Source organism: Scyliorhinus canicula, chromosome 10, assembly GCF_902713615.1.
Source record: "Scyliorhinus canicula chromosome 10, sScyCan1.1, whole genome shotgun sequence".
Classification (NCBI taxonomy): domain Eukaryota; kingdom Metazoa; phylum Chordata; class Chondrichthyes; order Carcharhiniformes; family Scyliorhinidae; genus Scyliorhinus; species Scyliorhinus canicula.
In genome coordinates, this window is record NC_052155.1 from 138,277,468 (window position 1) to 138,293,217 (window position 15,750).

Genomic DNA, 15,750 nt, shown 5'->3' on the forward strand with positions numbered 1-15,750 from the left:
CTGCAGGCAATTTAAGTAAGAGAGAAGGGTTAGATGAAGAATTTATCTAAAGGGAGCCTATGACTGAGAGGAAATACATTACACATATATGCTTATGTTGGGTAATGGGACAGCAACCAAGCTGCATTAACAGCTAGCCATGAGCTTGCATTCAGAATGCTCCTGCACCGCACAATTTCAGAGTATCCTAGTTTTACCTGCTGCATCACTGAAATGAAATGAAATGAAAATCGCTTATTGTAACGAGTAGACTTCAATGAAGTTCCTGTGAAAAGCCCCTAGTCGCCACATTCCGGCGCCTGTCTGGGGAGGCTGGTACGGGAATTGAACCGTGCTGCTGGCCTGCTTTAAAAGTCAGTGATTTAGCCGAGTGAGCTAAACCAGCCCCGGCTGTTTCTTCAGCTGTCAGGTCTTAAGTTCTGGAACTCCCTCCCTAAAACTCTCCTTCTTTCCTTTCAGATGCTCTTTAAAATCTACCTCTTGGACCAAGCTTCCTGAATATGTCCTTGTAGGACTTGATGGGTTTTTGTAACACTCTTGCAAAGACCCTTGGGATATTAAACAAAAGGGCTGGATTCTCCTGTTCCGCCCACTGCAAGAACGCCATGGGTGAGAAGCCGACAATGGAAAAATCCATTGACATTGGGCGGGATTCTCTGGTCGTCAGGCAAACACAGCCGAGAATCCTGCCCAAAGTTTAAAAAAATTATTTTTTTAATTTTTCCAACGAAGGGGCAATGTGGCATGGCCAATTCACTTACCTTTCACATCTTTGGGTTGTGGGGATGAGACCCACGCAGACATGGGGAGAATGTGCAAACTCCACACGGACAGTGACCCGGGACTGGGATCGAACCTGGGACCTCAGCGCCACAAGGCAGCAGTGCTAACCATTGCACCAACATGCCGCTCTTTAACTAAGTTAAAGGCAGTACAGAACTTGAGTATTGCTGAAGTGCCGGTTCAATGCCAAGTACATAGGACGTAAATCCTAATGATTGGTGGATACTATCAAATAGTAGAGTACTGACCATACTCAACCAGCCCATCTTGCAAAACTCCAAACATAATGTCTAATGTCAGGAGTAATTGGACAGCACTTGCTGAATAATCCTGACTATGCCAAGAATTACACTGATGTCCAATTTAAGGACATCAAAGATGCTTGCAGTGTGGCTCACCTATGCTCTGCTGGAAGATACATATTTTCATATACAGGGCTTCTGCAAGGAGAAAGAATACATCCGGACATTGTGTCTTTTCTGAATCAAACAAAAAACATGGTGGACAATAATTCCCTGGTTCATTCTCCATGATAACGCCGAGCAACCAGAGTCAGTTTGCCAACCAATCAGCACCTTTTTCTTATGCAGTATAAATGATTGCTCCCTTAGAAATTTTGTACTTTTGTGCTTGTCCTGATGAGGGCAAGATAGAAAGCTTTGGCAAAGTCTCTTTTTTCAGCAATGTGCTAAAGGTGCTATATAAATGCAAGTGGTTATTGTCTGAAAAAGTGGTGCACTACCAACAGAAGTTATAGTGAAAATGCCACATTGTGCTGGACAGTATTTTTCAATGAGTCATTCCTAGTACTTCATTCTGAGGGCAAAGGTGAAAACTTATCTCCTCCACCCGCTAATCCATCCATTGGTTGAATTTTTTCTGCATGGCTGTTAAAAATGATAGCATTTCAGTCTCATGGCACACCCTTTCGGTTATAAAGGAGCATTAGCTCTGGCATCGCAAGCAAGAACTAAAGGCTAAATCCACACCTGAAGCTCCTAACTAAAGCTTTACCACAATAAAAGTTTTGTTGACTCAAAATATCAGATTGGTCAACAAAATGTCAGCCAGTTCATTTAAATTATTTAGATCCTTGACAGTTATGTGGGAAGAGTTCAATAATTTTGCGTACACCAACTCCCAAATTCCATCCATTCTCAAAAGCTTCAGCACAAGTTGCTCAGAGTATTAGTTTCCTCGCACCAGTCAGCACTGGGAGGGCATTTCCTGTTGGGAGCAGAGAGTGGAAAGCCACAATTTTCCTGTGTGCATGTGTCAAGAATCAGTGCTTCATAATCACATACTTATGGTGCGCTATCCAACGAGGCTGCGGGAAGAAGTAAAAAACAAAGTCAGCTTCAAGGACAGAGTACAATGTCATGCAATAATCTAAACAGTCTAATTAGAAAGAATGGATTCAGATACAACAACTGTTATTCATACAGAGCTTTTATCATAGGGAAACAAAATCCCCAAAGTACTTCACAGAAGGCACTTAGCAAAAACTGGAGGCCAAGCTAAACAAAGAGATATTGGAGAGGTCCAGGGTGGGAGACACGTCTGGCGGTGGCGGTGATGAAAAGCTTGGCCAAAGACCTGGGGGTGAATTCCCTGCCTCCCCAGCCGCATGTTTCTCGACAGTCGCTGGCAGTGGGATTCTCCGTTCCTGCCGCTGGCCAATGGGAATTCCCATTGTCGGTACATCCAAACCAACGGGAAAACCACGGGCGGAGATGCGTTGCCGACGGAACGGAAAATCACACCGGCGGAGAATTCACCCCATGAATTTTAAGGGCATTTTCAGAGGAAGAGGTTAGGTTGGTTTAGAGGGGGAATTTTAAAAAGTCAGGTATGCAATAGGGAGTTAAGAGCTCTAACCACTATGGGGAATTACAAAAGGGCAAGTGCAAAAGAGATTTCAACACAGGATGAGAAATTTAAATTCAGGGCGTCATTGAGCCAGTGGAGTTCGGCAATGTTGCGAAGATAAACAAAGGGAGTCAAGAGCTTTGTAGGCAAAAGAATAGAGGTCAGGTAGGAGAGCACTGAAATAGTTGTGTCAGGGAGACTGGAAGTGAGGGAAAACAGAGGAAAAAAATTAGACAGCAACATATTCGCAACTTTTTAGATAAAAAAATACCCTTCACAATAAATTTATCCTAAACATAAGCTTTCAACCGCTATCATTTTAAATGATTCCTGTCATCAAGAGGTACTTTTCTGCACATCCTGATGTACATGTTGAACACCAGTTATCACCAATGGTTATAAGTTCTTCCTTAATATTTCTGACACACAGATAACTGCTTTTTATTTTTGATTGTTCTCAGACTTACAATGGGCAGAATTCTCCCATGGCCCTGCTGGTGGGTATCGGGGGGGGGGGGGGGGGGGGGGGGGGGCTATCTTTCGGGATCACAGTGTTCCTGGAGATCCATCTTCCTTCGGAGGAGGTCCATATTCTTTGTTCAATGGTGGGCCAGTGGTATGTGAACATTTTCAACATGGCACCCAGATATAATGGCAGAACTCACACTATCATGCCCTCCCCACCACTGAATACTTTGCCAAATTCCTGGATGCATAATGAGGTCAGGCTCGAAGATATGGCGTGGTTTCCTACCGGCCTCTGCAGCGGGAAACACACCATATTCTCAACCCGCCGCTGGTCTTTTTACCAGATGGGAGAATTCCGCCCAGTTTATTTCTATGCATGAAGCCTTATTAAGACAATAAAATGTAGTAATCCAGTACTATCACCACATTTGAGTCTTTTTAGTCACATACAAGAAATTCTTCTGACGTACCCAACATTACCAATGACAGTCTTGAGCAAATTTAATTCACTCGTGATATCAAGAAATGCCTGAAGGCACTGGATATTACAAAGTCTACGGGCTCTGATAACATTCCAGCAATAGCACTGTAGACTTGTGCTCCAGAACTAGCCAGGCCCCTAGCCAAACTGCTCCAGTACAGTTACAAAACTGGCATTAAACTGACAATTTGGAAAATTGCCCAGTCATGTCCGATTCACAAATATTAGGGCAACCCCCCCCCCCCCCCCCCCCCGCCCCCACCCCGATCAGTTGATCATCAGCAAAGTGAAGGAACGTGTCGTCGACAGTATTATTTCAAGTGGCCCTTAAACAGCAATAACCTGCTCATTGAGACTCTGCTTGGGCTCTACTAGAACCACATAGCTCCAGATCTTATTCCAGTTCAAACATGAACAAAAGAGTCAAATTCGAGGTGAGGTGAGAGTAACTGCCCTTGACATCAAGACAGCATTTCGCTGTGTGGTATGAAGCAGCCCGAGTAAATTGAAGTCAATGGGAATCAGGGAAAACTTTCCACTGGTTGGAATTATACCTAGCACACGGGAAGATGGTTGCGGTTGTTGGAAGCCAATCACCTCAGCCACAAGACATCACTGCCAGAGCTTCTTAGGGTGATGTTCTAGGTCCAACCATCTTCAGTTGCTTCCTCAATGATCTTCCTTCCATCATACAGTTAGACTTGGGGATACTCAGCCCCATTCACAAACCCCTCAGATACTGAAGCAGCCTGTGTGCGCATGCAGTAAGACTTGGTAACATTCAAGATTGGACAAATGTAAGTGGCAATTAATGTTGATACCATACAAGTGACAAGCAATGTCCATCGCCAAAGGCAGACAGAGAGACAGAGAGAGAGTGAGACAGAGAGAGAGAGACACTGCCAGGTTAGCACTGGCAGTCTGTGCCAGGGGTAAATGCTAAGGTCAGGCCCTCCGTGGAGCTCAATTTAGGTGGTGTGGTGGAGGGATGGGGAGTGGAAGGGGTGTGGGAGAGCGCTGAGGCTTTTGAAGGGGAGAATGTGGCAGTGGCATGGGGGGGGGGGGGGGGGGGGGGGGGAGCTAGGATGGAGGGGGGGAGCAGCGGCAATACAACTACGGCGGTTGTGGGGAGAGCCCGATCATTGTGCCATTGGGATGGGAAAGCGGCCAATACTTTAGTGGGCTGGGTAGGGCATGGGGCTGGATGGAGTTTAACATCAGTTCTGATTGTGGTATGTTTTAAAGGTGGCGCCCTGATCTCTGTGGAGCCGACCTTGCCGGCTCTATAAGGAACCCCCCCCCCACCCCTCCCCGGCCACTCTCTTTTGTCCGAGTGATTCAAGATCTGGTCTGAAAACTAAGCAGTGCATCTGGAGAGATACAATAACCTATAAGGGAAAAAGACAGTCCAGTGGGAAAATTGGAATCCGGTCTCGTCCGTTTTTTCCTTTGAGGAAGCCGGTTTTCAGTCAAGGAAGGCCAGGGTTTACAATCTAGACATACCAACGTTAAGAAGAGTCCTCATGGATACACTCACATAAGCATCACCCAAGACAGTTCCAACCAACATTTAACAGCAGACAGCGCTTCAGTTTCGTTACTACATTGTTATTTTAAAGACTTATGTCCTAGTGGTATATTAGTATATCAGACCGGGGCAGAGCCAGTTCTGCTAAGTTTGCTGGGGGCTAGGACTTTAATCAAGCTATACAGACATCCTCTGCTCTGCAACCGATTCCCCCACCCTCTCTTCCTCCCCACTTTATTGTGCGTGTTGGCAGCCATTTCTTTTGCTGAATGGTAAGAATGAGTACAGGTCATTGGGCGTGCGGGCCCTTCAACTGCCCCTCGGGGTATGTGGGACGGGTCACCTGTCAGGAAGAGCTTTGCATGCGAGTTTTCCTTGCAACCCACTGAGAAGCTGGTTTCCTCCTGTAGAAACTCACACTGACTCTTATTTTCAGGATTCACTGCAGGTGGCACGGTAGCACAGTAGTTAGCACAGTTGCTTCACAGCTCCAGGGTCCCAGGTTTGATTCCCTGCTGGGTCACTGTCTGTGTCGAGTCTGCACGTTCTCCCCGTGTGTGCGTGGGTTTCCTCCGGGTGCTCCGGTTTCCTCCCACAGTCCAAAGATGTGCAGGTTAGGTGGATTGGCAATGCTAAATTGTCCTTTGTGACCGAAATAGGTTAACTGGGTTTCGGGGATAGGGTAGATGTGTGGGCTCAGGTAGGGTGACTTTCCAAGGGCCGGTGCAGACTCGATGGGCCAAATGGCCTCCTTCTGCACTGTAAATTTTATGATTCTATGATTTCCTAGAGACTGAGTGAAAATAACCAGCAAGATGATGACTCCATGTGCTCTATTTGAAACTTCAATCCCTGGCAGATTAAAAGATCTGCCCAGTTTCCTCCTTTTACTCTGTCAGTGGGAGAAAATAAAAAAAGAAAGCTGATGAAGCATGGAGAAAAATAAAAAGGAAAATGAAGCAGGCAAAAGCAACCTGAGCTGAAGATGCGAAGTGTAAGTGCAACGTAAGGGTGAAAGAGAAAACAAGAGAGTGAAAACAGGAAACAGGAGTGAAAATAGTGAAACAGGAGACAAGTAAATGAGTGAAAAACAGAGGTGGATTAGTAGAGAAACACTTTCAACAAATGCAATACTACTGCCATTTGTAGCTCGAGGGGCTCAAGAGGCTGAAACTTTTGAAAGTCGGCCAAAAAATGGTTTAAGAATCACTGAATCAGATAGATCTGCTCAAATTTGTGAAACACAGCAATTGGTTTGGGCAAATCTTAAGGAAATTTGTTCCAAAACTAATTGGCAATGGTTTCACCGATCAAGATGGATCCAGAATATTATTTTGTGGTTCATCAGGTGAATAGAATATGTGCAAAAAAAACTGAAATGAAAAAAAAAAACACATTTATAAGCGGATACTGGGAAAAGAAATTCTACACAAGAGTGGAAGCATTTGGAATAATCTAGCAAGTAAGCTACTGAGGTCAAACATGTTAGGAGTTGTTACGATGCTGCACTTGGGGAGTTAGTAGCAAGCTTGAATAACTTTTACTCACCCTTCATATTTTTATGTTTTTAGGGGTATGGATAAATCACTTTAAAAGTATCTAGTATTAGATATATAAACCATTCCACAAAATTGAAAAATGTTTCATTTCTGGATACAAGCTTAATAGAATTGTTCACAAATGCAGAGTGAGCCAAGGCAATCTTATCTCAGATACTACAAAAATAATGTGGAAAAATGACCTAATATTGGTTAAAGATTTTTTTTGAACAATGTAAGATTTATAGACAATTCAGAAACATCTACACGGTTTCAGGTGAGATTTAGAAATGATCCAAGTTTTTCCCTTATTGTAAAAATAATTAAATCATTTGGAAGTTCCTGCAACAGCTGTTATAACCACATCCTCAAATTTAGCTTTTAAAAATTGTTAACCCCAAGGGCTTATGATAGAATTCCAAATTTTAAAACAAACATCATAAAAGAGGAATGCTTGAATCCATTTTGAAGTGTAATTTGATTCAGTACAGTACTAACATCAGTACAACAAACACTTATTAAAGGGAAGTAACTATTTAATTACTGTGTGAAAATTAATGCCGCATTCAAATTAATCAAATAGCACTCATTGAAGTGGTAAACAGTAAATTTGTTCAACGACAACAGAAAAAAACAACATGTGGGGTTTCATGGGATCCAGGAGGGTATACATGGGTGGGTGGGGAAGGAATGGGGTAGTTAGAGTACCCGGATCATCCTCCTGCTGGCATTTTACCAACAATGGGCAAGGTGGCCACCCTTAGGACAAGTGGCCAATTAAGGCTCTTCCCACTGCTGATATTTTGTGGCAAATGGGTGCCTTGTTACATTGGGAGACTGCCAGATAAGCAAGATGGCTTCCTTGTAGGCCTGGGTGTAGGAAGGAAGCCTATGGATCTGGAACCCTGTGGTTAAAGGAGGCTTCCACTCTTCTCTCCCCCCCCCCCCACCCCAACCCCATAATTAGATTAGAGATTAGTAGTAGATGAGTTTGGATCATATGTTTATTATCATCTGTGTATTATATAGAACTGTCAAATCCAATTATGCAGTGTGAATAAATCTATAGCTTTGTTCAATGTAAAAGCTATTTGTGGTCTTTGTGAACACGACACCAACCATCCTAGAATTAGCAACACAAAGAACACCACAACACCCTCTTGCTGATGCCTGCTTGATTGGCACTGGTGAACGTAACTCAATTCACCAGCACTCTGGGACCTCCTGCTATTCAAGGGCTGGCTGCAGTCCTGACAGTAACCATGACTCCTGGCGGTACAACTGAGGCTGAAGAGCTGCTGTAATTGCTTGTCAACTCTCGAGAGCGAGTCTCGTAGAAGCCACAACTGTCTCGAGGGCAAATCGCGTAGAAGCCACAACTGCAGATATTTAAATGACTGGTCAACTTAAGATTCAATCAAGGCTTCCACGACCAGAGGCATGTTTGCTTCTGACTTTCCAGCTGGCAGATGGCTCCCATGTAAAATCCAGCTCAATATTTTGGAACTCTTTCATATCAGATAACCACTGGAAAATAAAGTGCAAATTGAGAGCCAGCATCAGTTTAACGGTGTAGGGAAGGGAAACTATACTTAAAAAATAAGGGAAAATGGACTTCCAGTGGTGCCCATGGTGTGAGTGGGTGCACATTTGGCAGCTCCCACTTGAGGCTGTTTTTTGTGGACCTTTTTCCCGCTTATAAGGTGGATGCTTTGCAGAAAAGAGGTGTAGGACTCGCTGGAGAAAAGTTTGACTCCACTGGTGGGGCTACTGGATGCATTCAAGGACCAGAAGTGGGTTGAGAAGAAGGGAGCAGATCGAGCAAAGGAATCCTCGTGCACCCACAGGACAAAATGCGGAGGGTAAAGAGTCTGCCTTGCCTGCCCAGTGATCGATGGAACAATTTTCTAACTGAAAAGTTTAACCAACTGTGGAGGGAGGCCCAGAAGGATCTAGCCAAGGCGGTAGAGCCATTAAAAGTGGGGATTGATCGGGTGGAACGGAGGCTAGGGTCCCAAGTTCAGGCCATTCGGAAAGTGGACGAGGTGGTGGGGAGCACGAGGAGCAGCTTGCCTCATTGACGTCTGAGATAGGTGTGATGTGGGAGACTCAGCAAAGGTTATGGGAGACTGTGGACGGCTTGGAGAACCGTTCCCGGAGGCAGAACCTAAGAATCATGGGGTTGCCTTAAGGCATCGAGGGAGCGGATACTGGCTCGTATGTAGCCAAGATGTTGGAGAAGCTGGTGGGAGAGGGGGCCTTTGATTGGTCCCTGGAGGTCGACCGAGATTAACCTGATGAGGAAGTTGTAGGCGAATGAGCCACCGAGGGCGATGGTGATACGTCTTCACCGGTTCCTGGACAAGAAGGTACTGAGATGGGTGAGGCAGACGAGGTGGTGCACTTGGGAGGGGAGCGAGGCTCAGGTGTACCAGGACCTGGCGAACAGGAGAGCTGAGTTTAACCAGTGAAGGCTGCCCTCTTTAAAAAGGGGGTGAAGTTTGGGATGTTGTAACTAGCCCGCCTCTGGGTGACTTTTAATAGCCGAGAGCATTATTTTGTAGCACCAGAGGAGACGATTCAGTTTGTAAGGGACAATGGACTGACAGGGGAAGGAGAACATTGAACTGTGGAGGAGGTGTGAGGAGATGGGTGCTTCTTCGGTCCACTTTTTCTTGGATTAGTTGGAGAACTTTTCTCCTTTGTGATGTTTTGTCGTGATTGAGGGTGAGTGCATCTTTTTTTTTCTTGCTGCATTGTTGCTTGGGAAGTGTGTGAGCGGTTGGGGGAATCAGCGGGCGGTAGGAGGCTTAGGCGCTTTGGGTGGGGGCTGCCAGGCTAGCTGGGCGGGCTAGTTAATGGGAGCGCAGTGGGGGGTGATCAGGTACTTAGTGCAGCAGAAGGGGATTTGTTTAAGGGAAGCTGACGAAGATGCTGTTGCTGGGGCGTAGCATGGGAGGCAGCGGTGATGGTGGACATCTGAGGGTGGGCCTGGCCAAAGAAGGGGTATGGTTGATCGGCAGAGAAAGGGGGGGAGGGGCAGGGTGCCCTCCTGACCAGTCTGGTCATATGGAACGTAAGGGGGCTGAATGGGCCAGTTAACCAGATGCACATTTTCGCGCACCTGTGGATCTTGAAGGAATATGTGAATTTTTTAAATTGAGACTCACTTGAAGATTGGAGGTCAAACTAGGCTAAGGAAAGGGTCGGTAGGGCACGTCTTCCATTCGGGATCAGACATGAAGACACGGGGGGTGGCTGGGGGGGCGGGGGGGCGGCGGTGCTGGTACATAAGTGGGTGGCGTTTGAGGTGGGGAATATAGTAGCTGATTTGGGGCGGGGGGCAGGGATGTTTGTGATGGGAAGCTGGAGGGGATGGATGCCTGTGGTTCTGGTTAATGATTATGCCCCAAACTGGAACGATGTGGAGTTTAAGAGGCGAGTGCTGGGGAAGATTCCAGACCTGGACTTGCACTGACTGATTATGAGGGGGGGGCGGGTACTTTACCATGGTTATTGATCCAAGGTTGGACCCGTCGAGGCCGGGGAGGATGTTGGCGGTGACAAAGGGGTTGAAGGGATTGATGGAACGTATGGGGGGAGGGGGGGGGGGCGGTTAACATTTTATAAACACACAGTAAACATTTTATCAAATACCAACACTGATACCTCCCCAAAGATACAGTACTCTATAGGTAACCCTCAGTAACTTTCCTAAGAACATCCATATGTCAAAGACCCTTTTTAACAAAGACAGTAGCTTTGCATTCCTTACAGAAACAGGTATTACTTTGAAATCATCAAGTGATCTGGAGATATTCTTTAGCATGCAGAGAGAGGCCAAAATACACCTCCTTGGTTTGAATGCAGCTCTCCAACTGAAAACTAAACTAAAACTCAGGGCCCAAAACAGCTTCCAGCTCAAAACTGGATGTAAAAAGCAGAGCCAGGGCCCAGCTCCACTCACACACTGACATCACTGCAGCCACTTGAGAAGACAAACGTTTCTTAAAGTGACATTCCTGTGACAAAGGCATTTATAATTTTATAATAACAGAAAGTATACAAACAAATGTAAACATAATTCAGTACAAAACACCCCCCCAACCACCATCCATACCCAGCCAACATGGCTTATACACACATTTCCCCAGTCCCTCCATCTCCTCTCACTGATCCCGCCTGAACTAAACTAACTCCCCTACTCCCCATCCCGATCTCTAACTTCCCCCTTCCCTCCTATCATATCTGCTAAGTTTTTTGTTTTACCCAAAGAAGTTAATAAACGGCTGCCACCTCCGAACGAACCCTAACATTGATCCTCTCAGAGCGAACTTAATTTTCTCAAGCTTGAGAAACACAGCCATGTCGCTATCCAATTCCCCCGATTTAAGTCTGAATATCTTTAGTATTGAAGAGAGATAAGGATCCGGAGCAGTGTGGGTCCTACCGTCCAATATCACTGCTGCTTGTGGATGCCACGTTGTTGGCTAAGATCCTGGCTTCGTGGATTGAAGACTGTATGCCGGGGATGACAGGGAAGACCAGACGGGGTTTGTTAAGGGGAGGCATCTGCCGGCTAACGTTAGGTGTTTGTTGAATGTTATAATGATGTTGTCAGAGGGACGGAATGTGGAGGTGGCAGTCACTATGGATACAGAGGCGGTCTTTGATCAGGCAGAATGGGAATATCTGTGGGAGGTATTGGGCGGTTTGGGTTTGGGCAGGGGTTTGTGGACTGGGTTTGGCTGTTATATCAGGTGCTGATGGCATGTGTAAGGACGAATCGGGTGAGCTTGGGGTATTTTCGGCTGTACCAAGGGACGAGGCAGGGATGCCCACTCTCCCCATTGCGCTTTGCCTTGGTGATAGAGCCACTGGCAATGGCGCTTAGAGCGTCAAGGGATTGGCAGGGGATAGTGCGGGGAGGGGAGGGGTGGAGCACAGAGTCTCACTATGTGCTGATGACCTGTTGCTCTACATATTGGACCTATTGGAAAGCATTGAAGGTATCATGGGACATTTTGGTGAAATTCAGTCAGTTCTCGGGGTACAGGTTAAACATGGGAAAGAGTGAAGTCTTCGCAATCAGGCGAGGGGGCAAGGGAGGAGGTTGGGCAAGCTGCCATTTAAGGTAGTGGGGGCGAGCTTTAGATATCTGGGCATCCAGGTGGCGCGGGAATGGGAGCAATTACAGAAACTGAATTTGGCTCGGTTAGCGGTGCAAATGAAGGGGGATTTTAGGAGGTGGAATGTGCTCCTGTTGTCATTGGCGGGGTGGATGCAGTCCGTGAAGATGACGGTACTCCCGAGGTTTTTATTTGTGTTTCAGAACCTTCCGATTTTTATTTCAAAGGCCTTTTTTAGGAAGATCAATTCGTTGATTTTGGGATTTGTGTGGGTGGGAAAGTCCCTCAGATGAAGAAGGTGCTGTTGGAGCAGGGGCGTGGGAGCAGCTTCACCTTGTGAAGCGTTCCATATTTAGGGGCTGGTTTAGCACAGTGGGCTAAATAGCTGGCTTGTAATACAGAACAATGCCAGCAGTGGGGTTTCAATTCCCGTACCGGCTCCCCGAACAGGCGCTGAAAGGTGGCGACTAGGGGCTTTTCACAGTGACTTCATTGAAAGCCTACTTGTGACAATAAGTGATTATTATTATTAATTTAATGAACTATTGATTAGGCAGCTAACATAGCCATGGTAAGGAAGTGGGTAGTGGGGTCGGTATGGAAGCGGACGGAGACAGCCTCATGTAAGTGTACTAGCTTGGAGGCTCAGTTGACGGCGCCTCTGCCATTCTCGGTGGCCAGGTACTTCACAAGTCTGGTCGTGGTGGCAGCCCTGAGGGTGCGGGGAAAGGGCGACAGCACCTGAGGGTGGAAGGGGCCACAATTTGGGCTCCGATTTGTAGAACCACAGGTTTGTTCTGGGGGGCTGGACGTGGGGTTTCGGGGTTTGAGCGATTTGGGGACCTGTTTGTGGGGAGCAGTTTTTCAAGCTTGGAGGGGTTGGTAGAGGAGTATGAGCTGCCCATCAGGAATGGGTTCCTGTACTTACAGATTCAAAGTGGTGTCGAAAGCAGGGGTTGGTGAGCGCAGAGTGTCGATGATTTGTAAAGAATGAATGGACTGGGAGGGCACCCTGTTAGGAGAAGTTAAGCTGAAGTGGGAGGAAGAGCTGGGTAAGGTGCTGGAGGCCGGGCTATGGGGGAGGCTCTGAGAAAGGTGAATGCATCCTTTTCATGCGCTAGGCTTAGCTTCATCCAATTTAAAGTAGGTCACAGGATGCGTATGATGGTGGCCAGAATGAGCAGGTTTTTTGAGGGGGTGGAGGATAGGTGTGGGTGGTGCACGAGGTGGGTCTGCGAACCATGTCCACATGTTTTGGGCCTGTCTGAAGCTGGAGGGATTCTGGCAGAGGTTCGCTGATGTGATGTCTGAGGTGCTGAGAGGGAAGGTGGTCCCAAGTCCAGAAATGGCAATATTTGGAGTGTTGGAAGACACGGGAGTCCAGGGGTTGAGAGAGGCTGACGTTTTGGCCTTTGCCTCTTTGGTAGCCCGGAGGTAGATCTTGTTGGGACGGAGGGACTCGGGGGGGCCGCCGAACCCGGGGGTGTGGGTGAGCGACCTTGCAGAGTTCCTCAGGATGGAAAAAAATCAAGTTTGCCTTGAGAGGGTTTGTGGAGAGTTTTGACCATAGATGGATTTCTTCCAGGATAGTTAAGTCAGCAGATTGAGTGTGGGGGGGGGGGGGGGGGTTGATGGTTGATGTATATGTAAAACATTTTTTTTTAAACTAAGGGAAAATGCTGAGAATGTTGGAACATCTAGCGTAGAAACAAGTCATCCTCAACCCTGAGGGACTGACTAAGAAGCAGATGATGATTGGACATGCGGCATGGCAGCATAGTGGTTAGCACTGCTGCCTCACAGCGCCAGGGACCTGGGTTCGACTATGACCTCGGGTGACTGTGGAGTTTGCAATTTCCCCCCCGTGTCTGCATGAGTTTTCTCCGGGTGCTCCTGTTTCCACCCACAGTCCAAAGATGTGCAGCTTATTTGGATTGGCTGTACTAAATTGGGGTTACAGGGCGAGTGTGGGATTTGGGCCTAGGTAGGTTGCTGCTTCAGAGGGCCAGATGGGCCGAATAGCCTCCTGCACTGTACCGATTCTATGATTCTATTCTGAAAACAGCGATATAATGCAGTAAGAACTGTGAAACTGCCTGTGAAGAGTTTCTACCAGCATGGAGAGGAAAGGAAGGCAATGTGGAGCATTGTCTTGGACATTGACATTAGTGAACAGTAATTGCTCATCATGACAGTTAATAAGCAATTTGGAAAATGTACTATCAGGCAAATTAAATTAATTGCAGTCCCAAGTGTTGGTAATGACTTATGATTCACTGAGCTTCAAGGCATAGCTCCAGTCCGTCATGCTGGAACATGTTGGCTGAAGTAGATTGTCAGGCATCCTCAACATGATTTGTGTTCAACAGGGATTCATATTTCACTGTAAAGGGAGAGAATTGTATTTATATGGTATTTAAATTCCTGCTCCCAAACTATTAATTTTGGAGACCCCCCTCCCACCTGCCACCACGACAAGAACCTATTCTTGGCTCCCTTCTAATTTCCATCCCCAAGTTTTCCCTCAGTGACATTATCCAAAAGTCAGCTTCCAGATGTGCACTGATGACATCTGGTTCTACCTCACTACAATCTCTTGAGCTCTCCTATGCTTCTTGTATAGTCAGGCTGCTTGTCCAACATGTGGTACCGGATGACCAAAATTTCCCTCCAATTAAATGTCAGAAAGACCAAAGCCATTGCCTTCAACCCTACCTACAACCTGTTCCCTAATCAGTTCCATTATCCTCACTTATCATCTCTGACTGAATGAGAGTCTTCATAATATTGCTGTCCTATTTGACCTTGAGCTGATCTTCTAACCTAATATGCTCTTCTAAACAAGGACTACCTTCTTCCATAATAGCCATGATGTGGAGATGCCGGCGTTGGACTGGGGTGAGCACAGTAAGAAGTCTTACAACACCAGGTTAAAGTCCAACAGGTTTGTTTCAAACACGAGCTTTCGGAGCACGGCTCCTTCTTCAGGTGAATGACATCTGGTTCTACCTCACTACAATCTCTTGAGCTCTCCTATGCTTCTTGAAGAAGCTTCTTGCTTCATTCACCTGAAGAAGGAGCCGTGCTCCGAAAGCTCGTGTTTGAAACAAACCTGTTGGACTTTAACCTGGTGTTGTAAGACTTCTTACTGTTCTTCCATAATGTTACCCATCTCCACGCTTGTCTCAGCCCATCTTCTGCCGAAAGCTTCATCAATGCTTTTGCTGTCTCCAGGCTTGACTATTCCAATACTTTCCATCTTCCACTGACAAATAACTTGAGCTCATCCAAAACTCGTATGCCCATACGCTTACGTGCACCAAGTGCCCTTTCCCTTTATCCTGCTCCAGCACTACAAATATTCCAAGAACAGCCTGCTCCCCCAATTCTAGCCTGTTCTGCTTCCTTTGTACCAGCATTGGTGGGCATGCCTTCTGCTTTCAAGGTCCTACACTCTGAAACTACCTCCCTGAATCCTTCACCTCTCTCCCCCATTTTTAAGGCACTCCTTAAAACCAACCCAATGTGTCCTAATGTCCATGAAGCACTTTGGGATACTTTACGATATTAAAGGCTGTATATAAATGCAAGCTAGTGTAATATAAATGCTATGATGAAAATCAATACTGGAAAATTAAAATTCCTGTAAGATCGTTGAGGTGATTAAGGCGATGTTTCTCTATTTGAATTGTACCCTGAAGGTAGCCAACAGCGGGTGGAATCCTACCAAAAATGGCAAAGTGTCAGCTCCGGTGAGAAAAACAGTGCGAATCCCACCGACGGCATTGGCAGGAAATCTTACGGAATATTGTGCCTCTTAAACAAAAGTTATTTTCTTCACATGAATTACACCGCGCTGCTGGCAGCCTCCCACTGATTCGCTCACCCCGGGGAAACATAACCACTGCAATACCTGGGGAGCTCCATATATATGCCTCCCCAGCACTTGTTCCA

General features: G+C 46.4%; 1 protein-coding gene across 1 annotated transcript in view; it reads right to left on the reverse strand.

The window, feature by feature from the left end:
* Positions 1-795: 795 nt before the first annotated feature.
* The window catches only part of samd12 (sterile alpha motif domain containing 12), a 210,340-nt gene continuing 195,385 nt past the window's right edge, over positions 796-15,750 (reverse strand). The window contains exon 6 of the mRNA XM_038809781.1: positions 796-2,110. Within this exon, the coding sequence (XP_038665709.1) occupies positions 2,088-2,110 (23 nt within the window). The 3' untranslated portion in view covers positions 796-2,087. The remainder of the gene's footprint in view (positions 2,111-15,750) is intronic.